The 17163-nt window shown below is 54.9% G+C and overlaps 1 protein-coding gene across 1 annotated transcript in view; it reads right to left on the minus strand.

The window, feature by feature from the left end:
* LOC109317295 (disintegrin and metalloproteinase domain-containing protein 26A-like) overlaps positions 1–8418 on the minus strand; it is a 25538-nt gene extending 17120 nt beyond the window's left edge. The window contains exons 1-2 of the mRNA XM_019545900.1: positions 8276–8418; positions 7452–7620 (exon numbers count right to left, since the gene is read on the minus strand). Of these exons, the coding sequence (XP_019401445.1) occupies positions 7452–7620; positions 8276–8418 (312 nt within the window). The remainder of the gene's footprint in view (positions 1–7451; positions 7621–8275) is intronic.
* Positions 8419–17163: the final 8745 nt, after the last annotated feature.

Raw genomic sequence — 17163 nt, forward strand, 5'->3', positions numbered from 1 at the left:
CCCCACACTCTCCCCCCACAACCTCCCCGCACACACCCACAACCCCCCACACACCGGTACCGCCCCGACTGCATGCACGAGCAACACTGCACGTTAAGCCGGCGCCCCACCCAGCCGTCACCCGGCTGCGGCGCATCTGGCCTTTCTGTGCCGCGAGGAAACACAGCCTCTCCTCGGTGCGGCCTCTCTCGCTGGATCTGCCGGGCGATGGTAGGAGCAGCCTCTCGGGGGGGTTTTGGCTTCTGCGGCACGCCAGGAGCGGGCTGGTTCCTGCGGGAGCCCTGCGAGTTGCACGCCCCTTTGGGGGCAGCAGCTGGCATTAAGCAGGAGGCCTCAGCCAACTACGTCACCGAGTGCAGGTGCCCGGAGGCTGGCGGCGCCGGCTTGCACGGGGGCCGCTATCGTGATGGTGCAGGGGGCTAGGCGCAGGCCGCGGCTGTGCCAGGGGTCCAGGTTCCTAGGGGGCGGCCGTTCGGAGCTAGGCACCTCTCCAGGGCTGGCGTCTAGCTGCCCCCTGGCCCTCTCCCCTCTGGTACATGATGGCATCCTCTGCAAATCGTCGTCTTAGCTCAGCTCGCTCTCGCGCTATTGCCAGCCTGCCAGGATAGTTTGCGGCCGACAGCCTTCGGCCTTAGCTGAGGCGGGCTTGGCTATGGTAAAAGGACCGCCAGCCTTCGCCGAAGAAACCTCCGGGGCCAACGGACCATCCCGCTGCCCTGCCGTCGGGGAGTCGCGGGCAGTCGGGGCTCCGTGGGAAGCAGCAGCCCCGGGAACCCGGGTGGCAGCAGAGGCCGGTGCAGGCGCTCCCGCTGCCTCATCTTCTCCCATCCTGCGAGCCCGGGGTCAGGCTCGCCAAGAGGCCCGCGAGCAAGCACGGGGGTCTCAGCAGAGCCCCTTCCTGGCCTGGGGCAGGACAGGAAACACTCCTGCAGCTAGAGGGGCCGGGGGAGCGGTGGAGAGCAGGAACCGGGCCCACAGGAACAGGCCTCCGCAGCCCACGGCCCGTGGCTCGTCCTCGACCCTCATCGCAGAGTGGCCGTGCCCAGGCAGGGCGAGCTCCCGGTGGGAGCGGGCATCGGCGTTTCCTGCTCTGCCCATACGGCAGCCTGGAAACTGTCCCGGCTTCGGGAGGCGCCATAGTGGGGGTGCCAAAAGCAAGAGCTTCAAGAAATCAGGGCTGCCCGTAGGCGTACTCAGAGGTGGGGAGGGAGGGCGTTTTCATGAGAACGAGGGGCCGAATTGACGAGGTGCCAATTAGCACGCCCATCAACGTGTGCCTAGGCAGCCCATGTTAAGGACATCATCATTATTTGGGGGCTCTTCCCCCAAAGCTTTGAATTGTGGGGGTGAGCAGCAGTGGCACAGATTAGAGATGGGTCACACATAATTCGGGCCCTCCGAGGAGCGAGCCTGGCGGCTCCCCTGGCAGCCCAGAGCTGCCGAGGAGGAGCAGGGGTCCAGGACACCGCCGCTCCCTTCCCCTCTCCCTCCCGCCAGGCCGCAGCCCTGGGTGCTTGCTCCCCTCGGGCAGCTGTGCCCTGCTGCTCTCCCGCTTAGAGAGTGAGGCGCCGTAGCAAACGACTGAGAAACTTGTTCTCTCTACCGGCGCGGAGAAGGACGGGGTCAGCACCTGCGATTCCAGGGGCCTCCCGGCGACTTGGCCATTACAGGTGGACACCGCTGCCCTCTCCAGATGGCATTATTGGCTGGCTTGGACTCCCCTGCCCCTTGCTAGGTGACCCCTCCAAGTTGTCTTGCGGACATCTCCGGCCTGGTCCCGACCTCTCACTCCAACTCCCCTCCGGCGGCACTGCCACCTGCGCCCGAGCGTGCCGGAGCGCCTCCCAAAAGGAGCCGCCCTCCTCCCTGCGGAGCAGGCCTCTTGTCTGCTCGAGCTGCACGACAGGAGACCGAAGCAGCAAACGATCGCAGAGTACCATTGGCAGCCTCTGCCACACCACATCTTGTCCTAACTCTATTTCTTTTTTTCCCTATTTCTCCTCAGATAACTTAACACGTAGGGGTACGCTCCGGGGCGACTTTCAAAAACCTCCGGCGGCACGACAGCCAAGCGGACAGGAGAGAGCGCGCTCTGGACAGCGTGTTCAGGATCTTCTTCAAAAAAGACGACCGTTTTTGTGGAGCGCTGGTGCCGGCCGCTGTGGAGAAAGCAGTTGTGTCACAGAGAAGAATAAAGCCAGGGTCTCCCAAGGGCATCAAGCCCACAGCCCTTTCTCAAGAAACAAGCCTCTCCTGTGGACAGGGTTGGGTTTGGTTTGGGGAAACACCTTTGGATTTCCAGCCTGGGCTCCTAATCACTCAGCCACGGCGCTTAGCCTGCACGGAGCCCACAAGCCGAGCGAATGAGTCCCTCAGCTACAAAGGTGGGTCCGAGGCTGGTGCGCCAGTAACCAGCTCCTTTGCCGGAGCCAAGCTCTGCACCATTTCGTGCTTGATGGTTGGGAAATAACTCTTGCTTCCCTGCATGGGAAGGAGGGCAGCAATGACGGGCTCCTGGTAGGGCAGCAAATGCAGGGTCGGGAGGCCTCGAGTTGCTTCCTGGCTTATCGACAGGCTTCCCACATGCCCTGGAGCACATCACCTAACTTAGCCAGCGTCATGTCCCCATGCATACCTGCGTCGACCCCCCCAGCGTCACATCCCCACGCATACCTATGTCGACCCCCACATCCTCTGGTCTGGGCAGTTCTTTCTTTCCGGATCCTTCAGGCAACGTCTCAAACTCTTACATGGAAAGAGTAGGGGAAAAAAGGGGTCAGGCAGGGTCCTTAGGACTACACAGCTGCAGGCCGGGGCGGCGGGGCGGGCCTCCCCACCACAGTGCCTGGGAGTGCTGCAAAGGACCAGCTGAAGCCCGAGGCCATTGTGGCTGCAATGCGGGCCCCGCCTGTCTACATGCCAAAGTCGAGTGGGGAATGGTCTTCCAGACAGGAGCCTCCTCTCAGCCCCTTGCCCGCCTCCACTGTTGCCCCTGCTCCTCGTACAGTCTGCACGGTTGCTCTGTGCTTCACCCTCCCCAGCGCAATGCGAGCGTCAGTCTGCCGCACTCGCTAGCCCCTCCTGATGCTTCCTAGCTCTGCCAACACTGCTGCCGTCCACCCTCTGCTCCTTACCGAAAGAGTGCCGCTAGCTCCTTTCTGCGCCTCTCTGTGCACATCCAGGGCGGCAGGGCTTGCCAAGCCCGGGTCAGGAAGGACGGCTCAGCATCCGCGACGCGTGGATGTGGCGCCTGACCCGCGAAAGATGATGTGAGAGCTAGAGCTAGAGAAAGTACAGAGAAGGGCGACCAAAGGACAGAAAGGAGAGAGGAGGCAGCTGGGCTGCAAACGGACAAAGTCCCCGTTAGATTTGTAGGGCCGCGAGCATGCACCTAGTTTGCCTAGCCTGCTCCCCTCCTGACCTGCAGGCAGGACTTCGGCAGGTGCTGTCGGCATTGACCCAGCTCACGTTGGGCGATGCTCCCGCCCATCTTTTACCAAGACCCAGACTTCGCTTCGGGACTTTGGGGAGGGGCAATTCATCAGACCCCTGGGCGAGTTGTTCCTCTAGCGAAGAACCCATCGTGTCACCGCAAAATAGCAGGCGCTCAATTCCTGGAACGAATCCGGCCAGGTGCATCCTCCCACCGCTGCGGTCGCTTCTGCCTCTGGTGGGCAGATTTGAGCGCCTGGACCCACTGGAAACTTGCCCTCCGTAGGCTTGCTGTTACCCCATGATCAAATGGCTGCTAAACCTTGTCTCTTCTGAAGGTGAACAGGCCTTAGTCTCTCACACCGAGGAAGGGTTCCTAGACCCGAGTCCAATCTCGTATTTCTTTTAGGAACCTTTTCCAGTTGATCAGCCTTCTTCAAGAACTGGATACAGCATCCGGTAAGGGGCTTGCTAACGCTGCAGACAGTAGCAATGATGCTTTCGTCTTGGCGAACTACCTCCCGAGGCAGCCCAGCATGTCTATACCCTTCTTCAACGTGGAAGCCTGGGGTCACATGTCACCGTAAGCAAAGTCCACGACGTTACGCACGTGCTCAAGTTTGTGAGATGCGGGCCTCCAAAGGCTGCCCGCAGCACAGGCAACAGCTGGCTTTTAAGGCCTATGCTCAGCCCCGACTCCCTACGTGCTCCGACTTGAAGGACGGCCGACTGGAGCCAACGATCTTCAGGGTTCGAGCGACTGGGCTGGGGACGAGATTCAGCCACGTGGCTAGAAGCCGCCTCTGCGTGAAGATTAGAGCAGATACGACAATGGAAGGAAAGAGGGAAGAGCCCGCCAAAGGCAAGGACTTGGTTTGGGAGACTGAGAGACCTTTGGCAGGCTACCTCCCGGGGGTGGCGTGGCCCCAGGTTTGACAAGATATTTGCCACAGACATGTAGGAAGCATCTTCTGTGTCCCAGGCCTGGCACAGCTCAGCAGAAATCCCTGGCGACAAAAACCCATCCACAGTCAGCTCGCCTGGGAGACTCTGCTTGCACGACCGCCATCTCGAGCGGTTGTTTTCGCATCGCTGCAAAGCGGCGTCCCGTGAGCTTTTGAGCCGGCGGGCCAGGACAGGCTGCTCGTGCCCCAGCAGGTACGCCGCACCTGTCCCCGCGCGCACTGCCTTCCCGAGCTGACGCAAGGTCACCGGTCACCCGCCCCCTGAGCAGGGTGGCCACATCCTGCCAGCTCCAGCACTCGGGTGAGCCTGCCGATGCACCCGCGCCACCCAACCGCAGTTTCAGGGGCGACACGGCTTCTGCAGAGGCCGTGCTGCATTGCTTGCAGTGGTGATCCCCGGTGCAGTGCCGAAGCACGCGGGCACACCCGGTGCACGGGAAAAACCGGCAAACGCTCTCTTTTGTCAGGGGGAGGTTTGTCTGCGTCTGGACACATCGCGGTGCGGCCTCGGGGATGTGCCGGGATAGCGCCCAGTGCACGGAAGCAAGGGCCCCTTTTGCACCATCCTGATGGCACTCTGCACAGCGAGCCACACGAATGAGCTGGGGCTTCAAAACCCACAGACTGGGTACAGCTTCAGTGTCATTTGGCAGGCTGCTAGCGGAGTGCCTCTTTGGGTAAGTTTGGGCGGGGAACTGCCAGCCAGAAGGAAACCCGGGTGGCAGACATGAAGAGCTTCCCTTTAAAACAGCCCTGCCTTTGCCCAGAAACAGTCTGTTCTGGGAACTCCCTGCCACAGGTGGCATCGCTATTCCTGAGAAGCCCATCTTTTCAAGACAACCTTTTGCCACCCTGACAACGACCGAGAGCCGAGGAATGCAACAAAGGAGAGATAAGACGAGGGAAGGAAAAACAACCCTCCAAAAAGAGCAAATCTCGTGTGCACGTGCTCTCTGGGCCTCCCCGGCTGGGGAGTGTTCGTCAACAGGCTCACTGAAAGCAACAGGAAACAGTCGCCAGGACATAGACACAAACGAGAGGCAAGGGGTGTGACACCAGCACTCCCGTCGTCTCTGTCCTCTACGTTTCTGGTTCTCCGCGCGGTTTTCCCAGCGTCTGGAAGTCTGCCTGCGACTCTGCCACTGACCTGTCAGACGGCCTCGGGCAACACACTTCGTCTCGCGGGTCTCCCTCCGGAAGGGACTCTTGGGCCCAGCGCGACGTCACGGTCGCACGGGGAGCCGCATTGCATCACCCTCACGCAGGCTGGGATGGCGGTTCTCAGCGGTGGCACGGGACCGCCCCAGGAACTGGCCGCTGCTGTAACGTTTGGCGGCTGAAACGGCTGCGTGTCACGGGGGTTGCTTCTGCGCGTTTGGAAGCAGGCGCCAACCTCGCGCCAACCTCTGAGAGATGTAGAAGGCTCCAGGCGAGGGCAAGGTTGTGACTGAGCAGGTAAAGCGCTGTGCCGGGAAAAGACAACGCGGGCTCGTGCCATTTCCAGGGCAGCGGGACCCAGGACTCCCAGCTGCTGCTTCCTGCGGAAGCGGGCACACCGACTAATGCCCTCCCTCCTGGTCAGCGCGGGCAGGCAGCCCTCAGGCTTGCTCGCTGTCCTAGCTGTCTGGCAACCCAAGGCTGAGACACCAAAAGCGTCCCCTGCTGCGGCCTGCACGCCGGGCCCAGCGCCACCTCAGGGACAGCGCGCACTGGGAGAGCTGCCCACCCCCAGGAAGTCTCCCCCTCGGATGACTGCAGAGGCCCGGCCTCGAGCTAAACAGCCGGAAGCCGTGGAAAATATCGGAGGGGCCGTGACCGGGCCCCAGCCGCGCGGCTCCGGAGACTGCGCACTCAGGGGCCCAGCTCGCCCTCCAGCCCTCCGCTGCCTTACAGAGGGAGAAAGCACTGAGATCCTCCGTCTGCAGCCCAGCGGCCAGGCCGGATCGCACACGTGGGGCCCGGCTCTCCCGCTTGGGGCGGCCGGCATGGGCTCACCCCAGCGCAGCGGTGCTCAACCCCGTTAAGCTCGAGGCAAGCTCTTTGGTTTCACTTCTTTGAAGGCCAAAAAACGCGAGGGCAATTCTCTGGCTGCAACGAATGGCGCAGTGTTGCCGCAGGCCAGCGTGGCTTGAAACGCTCGGGGCTGATCTCGTGCCCCTTCGTGCTGAACCTGGTCTAACAAGGGACACCGTCACTCCCACGCTTGCTGGACCGCCGCAACGGTTCCCAGGATGGCTCAGCCAGAAGAGGCTGGGGACGGGGCCCTTCGCCTCTGGCAGGTGGGAGTCGGGAGGCCAAGGAGGCTGCCGGGGCCCAGGGGTCTGTCGCGCCCAATGCCCTGTGTCTAGGCTCGAGCGAGGTCACGGAGGAAGTTTCTGTTGGGGTGTTTGAACCAATGCACACACAAACTGTCCGGGTCACAAACGGGTCGGCTCCCGCTCTCTAAACAGAAACTCGCGTGTCGTGATGAGACCCGATGATACTCAGTGCCAGGGGCTGCCCAAGAGACTGGGTCTGGGTTACCTGTCACTGTTTTTACAGCTGGGCGAGCTGCGCTCAGCACCCGGTTTCACCTCTGTGTCCCAGAGCCTTGCTTTGGGCAGCCGCCTCTGACCCACTCTCTGCCCCCCGGCAGCCAAGCACAGAGCCGGAGCGGTCTGACCCGCAGGCTTAGCGCAAGGGATCCTAGCCCTCGTCTCATCCCCAGCCAGATTTCTCCTGGAGGTGGAAAAAGGCGATTCCATATTAGTGGATTTTCTGACCGCTAAGCAGGAATCCCAGGTAGCGAGGGTCCCCCGCGCCGACGGCCCGCTGCGGGCTCTCGAGGAGGTGGCCTGCCCCCTTTCTGACAGCACACGGCATGCGCGGTCGAAGGGCTTTTGGCATCACCCAGACAGCTTAACAAAAGCCCCACTGAGAAGCAAAATGCCATTCGCAAAACAGCGTTGCCCTGGCTTTGTTCTTTCCCCTTCCCGCCCCTGCTCTTACCATGGCCCGTCCCAAGCTAACTGCAGAGAAACAACGGTCCGCTATTCCCCGGGCTGCAGATCTCACGTTTCCGTTGTCAGGACACGTTGCAGCTAGCAACGCTGTCGACGTTCTCAGGTCGTCCCCGGTCGGAGCGATGACGGCTTCTTGTTGCAGCTCCTCTATCTTGGCGGGGGTCTTGCCGTCACTTGACCCTGGGGTCCCCTCTGCAGAACTGCCCGTCCGAGGCTCTGCACTGACAGACAACGCCCGGGAAAGAGCCTCATCAGCGAGCGTGCCCAGGGCGGCAGACAGGGGCCATTGGAGATTTCCTCCACGATCACGGTCGCCGCTTGTCAAGGGAAAAGGGCGCTGCCACCACTCACATCATCACAGAGACCTCCCTCGGGTCCCGCTTCTCATAAAATATGCCCAGAAACGGAAAGAACCGGTCGATCGACGGCTTTGGGACGTCTGCCACGTGGCTCCCCGGCACGGACGGACGGGCCTCGTTCCATGGCCCGTCTGAGCGCCTCGCCAAGCGCAGTCGCTTTGGCTCATGATACACCTCCGTCATGCTTTGGGCTTCTGCCCTCTTCCAGCGTGATGCTTTTGGTAGGAAGCTACTTAAAATTCCTGCCACAAATGTCCTGGGAGCCACTGGACTGCCTGGGCCAAACATCGGTTTTGGAAGCTCCTCCATCATGCCAAGATCTGCAGGGAGGTTTTTCGCAATCCTGACGCCTTTCACTGTAGAAGATGGGGCCGGCAACGTCTCCCCCTCCAAACTGGCTTGCAATCCAGGGCTGGCAACTCACCAAAGCTGCGATCCTAGGAGTGAAAACCGCTTCCCGACCTGTTAGGCCTCTGGGACCGCAAAGGTCCGACTCAGCACGGTCCGCAGCACTCACGCGAGCAGAAGGCAACAGATGTCCCGTAGCTCGGCCATCTTCGGCACGTCCAAACGCCCGTCCGCCGAGCCGTTCATCCCCGTTTCTCCGATGGCTCCACAGGAGCGCTTGCGAAGCACACAGTATTTTTCTGCCTTCCTCATTCACCAACAATGTCTTTTCCGTGCCCAAAGCCGCAATGGGAACAAGGGAGGGAAAAGCCGACAACAGGTTTGCCGCTAGTTTTTCTACGACTAGAGCGACTCTTTTGCGAAGATCCGGCGAGCGACGGCTGGACTTGCCCAAAGGCTCGGCAACGTCGTTTGGCACAGTCTAAACAAGGCGGCAGGCTCCACCAAAGAAAAATAAAAAACAGCGAGCCTGCTCTTTTTTTATTCTTCTCCCCCCACCCCCCTGAGCCTGCCTGCCTGCAAGAGCTGTGCAGGGACCCGGTCCTTCCCTCTGCAGCTGCGGTGCCCCCCAGGACCACCCCAGCTGGGTGCCTGTTCGTACCACCAATCAGCAGAGAGTGCTTAGGGATTGTTAAAGCACAAACAACCCTTAAACAGAACGTGAAATACAAACACGGACAACTTAGCGCCCTAAAATCAAAATCTAGCTTTGACGACGACGATGACATGCTTAAATTCCTTGCTTCCCCCTTTTACACTTTTCTTTACCTTGGCTGCTTTGATGACGCTGTGCTTTTGGCTGGATCTCTCTGCAGGCAGCATCTCGTTCCTGTTAGCATCTTCCTTTGTTCGGCAGCCCCGTTATGAGCACACCTCTTAATTTGGCCTTCTTTTGGTGGCTTCGTATAAGCCTGGTCTGCTGGTCTCCTTTATCACCTTTTGTTAACATCTCCAATCCTTGCATCCCTCCCATTCAGCTGGCCAGCGCCCAGGTCCATTCATTTGAGCCAGGAACGAAACTACCGCTACGTTGCATTAGAAAAACTTCTCAGGGCGATAGAGAAAGGCAAGACACATCATGCAAGCCATCTCAAGGCCATAAGCTGCTTGCAAGAAACACGGCCAGCTGATCTTGCAAAAATTCAAAGGCCAGACAACAGTGAGGCTATACAGAACTTGAGGCTGACTATAAAAGAAGCCTTTCAACAATACTCAAGAAACAGGTGCAACTTTAATGCATAATATAGGGCGAGCTGCCCTAACAGCCCGTTTTGCCAACACACGCCCTACCCGGTTCAGATATGGGGAGGGAACGAACGAACCCCTGCTGACACCTGACCAGTCCCCCTGCCACTCTGCACATGCAAAGGAAGGGTCTGCCCCTGCAGCCTGGTTGGCACAGACGTGTCACATCCCACGCAGACTCCAAGACATCCCAGGGCCCGGTCTACAGCCACGTGCTTCTCCAGGAAGTCTGGGGATCTCAGGAAGCCTTGCGTGGACTGCAGGGAACAGAGCCTGTGTGACAGCCCCCCATGCCCATCCTGGCCTAACCCCTGACTTGAGGCCCTCGTTCCAGCTCAGATAAGTCAGGTGCTGGAGCCCAGGTGCCAAATCCAAGGGCTCGGTGCCAGAGGTGACGTTCTTCAGCTGCAGCACCCCCTCCCCGAGAAGGCAACGTGGGCAGAGAGAGGGTTACCTCTCAGTTCCATGTTTTTGGGGACCCCTAGCACAGGACGCAGCAAGACTTTAGAGCAGTATAAGAAAGAATTAACACACACAAAAGTGTTGTTAGAAGAAGCGAGAGCAGCAACTTGTTTCCTGGCAGAGGAAAACAAGACAGTAAAGGCAGCCGCAAGCCATCAGAAGTGTGAGGCGGAGATCAGCAAATTGCATGCCCAACTTAGTGCCCATAAGGGGGTGGTAGCAGCTGTAAGGTTGAGAGAGCACTGTGACTTTCAGTCCCCTGGGAAAACAGAGGTATTCCCTGATGCAGTCCCCAAAAGCCCATTCAACCCCGATTGGCCCCATGTGCATAATGTTGCCCGTTACCACAAAGGAGGTGCAACACCTAGTTGCAGGAGATGATCCTCCTGCAACAGAAATAGTCACTGACATAGCGAGACGGTCTCCCAGTCGAGCCAAGACTATTGCAGAGAGACTGGGGCCACTGAACCGAGACACTGTCATCGCGTGGCTGGCTCATGTTTGGCAAATGTACCCCTCTGCTGATGGCATAGACTTAACTCAGTTAGCTCAGTTATGCGCCTCTCTTTGTGATGCAGATGCTCTAGACGTGGGCATAGGGTCTTGGGAGCAAACTGCTCCCAGGCCCCAGGAATGGGAAATATCACTGCCTGCTTCTTCCCTTAAGAGATTGTATGTACTGGAAGAGCAAATCTTACCCGACCTGAAAGAAAATGCTAGCGGCTCTCTCCGATTCATTACCCCAGACAGAAGAGAATGGAGTTATCGGTCTCCATTATCAGGGACCTGAACTAATACAGAGCACCTATGCAGGGTTAAATTCCCAGAGAGAAATGACCACAGAGGTTGTGGATTTGAACACACAACCTGGCACGAACTAGTAGCAAAAATCAAACAGGCAGGAGATTTGCTGCGAGAGACTGGAGTTTAAAGAGACAAAAAGGCAACAAGATTACACCAGAGCCTGTGCAGGCTATCACTTTTGCAAATAATGGTCCTTGCTGTGCCAGTCACCCTCCCAATTCTAATCCCCCTTGGCCTCACAGCCCTGGGCAACGACAACCCAAGGAGACCCTTAGGAGAATGATTTGGAAAGAGCTAGTGAATTTAGGGAAGGATATGGGAAAATATGATCGCCAGCCCATTAGTGTCCTGATTAATGCTTTGTCTCAAGCCTTACGGAGAGCAGAGCTAACGCAGGGAGCACCCCCTCAGCCCACTGCCCCAGTACGGAGTGCATCCCATGCACCCGCTCCCTGTCAATGCCAGACCCCGGCCTGCTGTCCTCAGTGGAGGCTCCCGAGGGAGTCTGCCGATCAACAGGGGTGCCCAGTTCTCCTCGGGCCTCCCCAGCTGGTCGCAAGACTTCAGTGTGACGTATGGGGGAGCCCCACTGTGAGGGCGACGGTGGGGAACCCAGGGACGTTAGCCCAATTGCTAGTGGATCCTCGGTAAATATTCCAAGTCCCCGATGGATCACTGGAGGGAGACGCACCACGAAACATGTTCAGCTCAGCGGATACGGGGGAGAAATTCAGGAAGCGCCTGTCTGGCAGGATGTTCCCTGGCACATCGACAGATTGCAAGGAAAAGCAGAGTGCTGTGCTCAGGAGGGAAATGAGATGGGAACCCTAGGAGCTCCTTTCCTCCAGGCATTTCAGCTAACTGGAGATTGAGCTAATGGGGTGTTATGGAAGTTAAAAGGAGGACCTGCAGAAGTCTCTGCTGTGCATCGTTGTGCTGCCATAAAGGCACCTATTGCCACCCTAACCTCCCTTGGTGATCCATGGGGACAGGAATTCCCCAACATGTGGACTAAACATAAGGCGGAGTGTGGAAAAAGAAATGCTGAAGTTTTGATTGAAGGAAAAGATCCTCCTCCTCAAAGGCAGTATAAATACCCAGCTGCAGCAGAGGAAGGCATTAAAATACTATCGACTGTCTCTTGAAATAAGGAGTGCTCATGCCTACGCAAAGGATTTGCAATTCACCAGTGTGGCCAGTCCTTAAAGCAGACGGGGTCACCTACAGAGTGACAACAGATTTCTGTGCCTTAAATGCAGCCACCCCTGCCGCCGCTCCTGTGGTAGCTAAACACAATGAGATCTTAGCAGCAGTAGCAGCCGCCTCCAAATGGTTCTCTGCAATAGATCTGGCTAATGCTTCCATGGCTATCCCCCTCCATCCTTCATGTTGCTATAAGTGTGCTTTTACCTATAGGGACAACAATATGCCTTCAGCCAAACTCCCCAAAGTTTCCATTCTTCCCCTAGTACTCGTCATTCCCATATCACTAAAATGTGGGACTGTTTGAGCCCTAAACACCACTCACACGTAATTTCATACGTGGATGACATTTTGATATACACCCCCACTTCAGAAATGAACAGAGAAGTCACTAAGGAGGTGCTGACAATAATACAGAAAACTGGATTTAAGGTGAATAGAGAAAAGTCTCAGTTAGTGCAGCAACAAGTGAAATACCTGACTGTATGTCTTGGAGAGGATGGCAGGCCTCCAGATCAGCAAAGGGTAGAGACAGGAGGAAAGCTGCCTGCTCCCACAAACACACACTCCTTGCGAGCTCTTTTGGGAACTTTTAACTTCTCCAGAGAGTTCATTGAAATGTTCTCTGAGAAAGCTAAGCCTCTGTACAAATTATTCAAGAAAAACAGGATTTGGGAATGGGGAGCAGACCACCAAACTGCCTTGACCACCTTAAAACAAGATTTAGCTCGTGCTCTGGCTCTGGTGTCTCTGGACCCTGTCCTTCCTTTTGTGATTCAGTTGGCCTCTTCAGAGACAAGCATTGGAGCCACTCTTAGTCAAAAGCAATGTGATAAGCACCGAGTTGATGCATATGCCTCCAAGCTCCTAAATCAAACAGAGCAAGGCTTTACCCCCTGTGAAAAGGAGTGTCTTGCCCTAGTCGGGAGCCTCCCGCATTGGGAATTTATTACCGATGGGTCAAAGGTCATTGTTCAGACTGCATTCCCCACTTAAGTACATCATATCAGGGAAAATACATGATGGCCAGGTTTCTAACTAACTCAGTGGACCCTTGCCCTAGTAAACCGAGGAGTTTAAAAAAGAGCAAGCTGTTTCACCAGCCCCGTATGGATTAATCGTAGAAGGAGAGGAGCATACCTGCCCCCTACCTCTTCTAAAACACCTTGAATGGCCTGTCCAGGGAGGCAAGAGGCTTGCAGCTGCACAACAGAAGGGGTTTGTAATTTGGTTTACAGACGGATCAAGTTTCTACTGTAAAGGGCATCCCCAAACAGGGTACGGAGCCATCCGCACACGACGGAGAGGTGCTCCAAGGACCAGCTCGCCCACGCTCTGCCCAAGCAGCTGAAGTAGAGGCAGTTAAAGCCATCCTTGCTTATTAATCTCGGGACACTTGTGTTGCTATTTATACGGACTCTAACTGGACAGCCTGAGCAATCACTGTGTGGCTCCCGCTTTAGTTAGATAGAGAAATGGTAGCTGCAGATGGGCGTCCTGTTTCTCATTCAGATAAATGGAGACAAATTGCTAACCTGATCAAAGAAAGAACTGGGGACACCTGGGTGACTCGCACAAAGGGGCATCAGAAAAATCACTCAGAAGAAGTGTGCCAGAACAATAAAGCTGATACCTTAGGCTGCTGCTACTAGTGACCACACTGACGAGACAGACCAGGTAAAGAAAACAGATGCAGTAACTACCCGGAGACAAACTTGAGGGAAAGGAATGGTTACCTTAGACTTAAGTACCCTTCAGGATGGGGATACAGAAATCCAGTCCTTAGCCAAAGCAGGAAAAGATCTTACTGGTAAATACAAGATTGAGCAGTTTGATAATGTCTGGTGGGCAGTGAATACAGATGGTCAAAGGCACTGGGTAATCCCCAGCCAGGTACGGGGGGACCTGATTCAGTTTGTGCATGAGCAAGGACATAAAGGGAAATAGGATACTTTGAATAGGATTAAAGATACAGGCTGGTGGCCAGGCATGAAAGCAGATGCAGATCAATGGTGTGATAATTGCTCACAGTGTGCCATGGTTAATGCTGATCGCTAAGTTCAAAAAAATGCATTGGCGCATCAAAGACTAGAGGGCCCCTGGTCCCGGATTCAGATAGATTATATAGGTCCTTTGCCCACCACTAGTAGAGGGAATAAAGACTGTCTGGTAAGAGTAGATGCCTTCCCCAAATGGGCGGAAGCCATTCCTACTAAAACCACCGCTGCCTCTGTCCCTGCTAAACAGCTCTTCAACATCGTTTTCTCAAGAATGGGAATTCCCCGACTAATTGATTCAGATTTAGGATCTCACTTTGTGGGAGATGTTACGTAAGGCTCTAGGCATTAAGCAATGTTGCCCCATAGCTGGACACCCTGAGTCCTCTGGACAAGTAGAATGAACCGATCACACTCTGAAGGAAGCTTTGAGAAAACAGGTAAAAAGCTCAGGAAAAGTTACCAATCATCTTGATGGCCCTAAGGAGCTCTAAGGCAATATGTGGGCACGCTCCCTTTGAGGTCATGACTGGAAGGCACCTGCGCATGCCTGAAAGCTGGTGAGTAGGAGTAGAACTGCCTCGTGCCTGGGAGGGAAGGTGGTGACAGACGAATGGGTACAGACCCTTGTGGAAACAATAGCTGCTCTGCACAAGCAAGTGGCAACACAGCTAGGCATAGTACAGCAAAACACAGACAAGAAGCTAGGATGGGGAAAACCTCCTTTAATATGGGAAGCAGGCCAACCAGTAACGTATAGGAAGTTTTCAGCAAAGGAACACTCTTAGACTCTCACCTGGGATCATCCTTGCTTTATCGTAAATCGAGCCAGCCCCAGTGTTTATCAGGTTGAAATCCTGAATGGAAAAGGTAGAAAACCTTGGGAAAAAAAGTTTCATTCTTCACAGCTCAAAGAATGGAAGGGTAAGCCACCTGGCTGTCCAGGAATAGGGTAACCAGTCTTCTCTATCCTGCCAGCCACTCTTCTCGGCTAGCAGGAACGGCTTCGAGCCACTGGAAAATATGCATTGGATAGGCTTGTCAGTGCCTATCCCGATGTTGAGATAGGAAAAGGCCAGAGAAGTGCTCAACTTGTTATGGCCACCCTCTCGTAGATCAATGCTCCGCTTTTACCCTGCAATGTGATCCCAGCTTCTCCCAGTGTATATGGGGGGAGTGTGGGAGTTTGTTTTTCTCTTCTCTGTCCCCTCACAGGTCTCTAAATGCGAACCATGACATCCCATAGCTCCACCAAAACATTGCTGTACATAGGTATCTGGGGTCTGATGTCCACTCTATTCTGAACCTGCGATGCCTCTGAAACTCTGGAAGTGTTTGAAATAAAATGGCTGTGCCATGTGCTTGGAGTCTATGGAAATGGAAGCAACCCCCTGGCCCTACAGCATTGCCACCAGTCCTATGCTGCTAACCTCGCTTTGCCGGTTGCACACAGAGTGCCACAGGGAAGCCACTCCGGTTTTGTTATGGAACTGAGGCTATTCCCGGCTCCGGTCCGTTCTTCTGCAAGCCATCGTGGACTCAAAAGGAACCTGTACCATAAGTGATTGGATTGCACCAGTAGGAGCAGGAGTCTCTTTAATTGATGCTGTAAATATAGAAGTTCTTGCTAATAAACTGTCATATGCCACTGAAAATATGGGAAAAATGGGAACTCCGTTAACTGCATCTTTAAAAATGTTAAGCAACGAATAAGTAAGGTATTTCCTGGATGGGAAGGACTCATAGAAGGGGATGAAAAGTTAATGATGTCTGATGTACAGTCCCTCCAAAATAATGTATCATTGGCTTTAGCATGTGAGCAAGCTCAGGCGCTCACCCAAAATGTCATCATGGGAATGATTCGGCAAGCCACAACGGGACAAATTCCCATGGGAGCAATCAACCTCATTTGGCCTCATGTAATGGAGGAAGAATTAGCCCTCCAGCCCCGGTGAAGGTTAGTTAATGCTTGTACAATCCCCACCAGCAAAGCTTGCAGTTATTCCTCAGAACTGTGGCAGGCAAAGAAATTAAAACAATCCACCCAGTAGTCCCATTAGGATTACAAACTGATGATAGCTCAGTGATGTACTCCAGGGATCATAATATGTGGGCCTGGCAGTAAAATAATGCATGGAAAACAGCAAATGTAAAAGGGTGTAGGAGAAAAGAAGGTTTGGGTTACATCTGTGAAGACCAAGCACTGGAGGAGCCCGATGTTTTTTCCCACAACCTGGGAACAAGTCTCACTGTTCCTTCGATGTTATCCAAGAAAGAGAATCTGCTATTGCTAATGTGGGTAAAGCATGTGTGTGCATGAGAACAAGATGTGATATTGTATTAATGAATGGATATTGGATTCAACCTATGGTGCCTTATATTAATTGCTGTTTCTGTAATGTAACCACCATTGTTACTTGTGATCTTAAGTTTACTGTACCTGTATGGACCATACAACATTTGAATGCCTACCCTGAGCTCTACAAAGAGGTGTCCCCATTTTGCTAGGAATGGATCTCATCGCCATTAAGAAACTATTGACTCATCCCTCTTTCCAGGCTGAACTGCAAAGACTCAAAACTTTGGGAGAGAATGGCAAACTCACGATTCAACACCACAACCAGGAGATCTCTAAGCTAGCAGCTACAGTTAAAAATACAGGCCATCACTCCTGGTGGGAGGTTTTGTTCAGGTAGAGCCCCAGTGCACCGGGTCTTTTAAATGTCATGCTTCACCCCATTGTAGTATTCATTAGTTTTCAAATTATACTAGTAATTAGTCTGATGCTACTAGTTTGCTGGATCCAGAGACTGATGTGATGATTGCAATGGATAGATCAGAACCAGTACCATGGAGCAAAGATATGATGGGGATACTTGCTCAATGCAAGCACCCCATCAACAGGGGGAATTTTTACCTCTCAGCTCCATGTTCTTGGGGACCCCGACACAGGACACAGCCTGTCTGACTTGCAAAGAATTCCCCCTCACTCCTCTCCTCTACCTGAACAAGAACCGATTACAAAAGACAATGAAGATGCAGTGGGAGACACACCTAAAACCCTCTAGATAAGGGTGACAAGAGTGAAACAACTGCCCTAGGTCTCATTTGCATCCGAGATGGCACCAGATGACATTCATTTACATGGGAGATGGAGTACAGAAAGCCTGAAGCAGAGACTGCAGTGAATTCCAGGATCAGAGAAGCAGGGGAGCGCGGCATGATGGGGAATCTGTGCTCCAAATGCGAATCAACCCACATTTACACACACCCAGCTCAGCATTTA

Source organism: Crocodylus porosus, unplaced genomic scaffold (assembly GCF_001723895.1).
Source record: "Crocodylus porosus isolate Cpor-Errol unplaced genomic scaffold, CroPor_comp1, whole genome shotgun sequence".
In the NCBI taxonomy this organism is placed as follows: Eukaryota; Metazoa; Chordata; order Crocodylia; family Crocodylidae; genus Crocodylus; species Crocodylus porosus.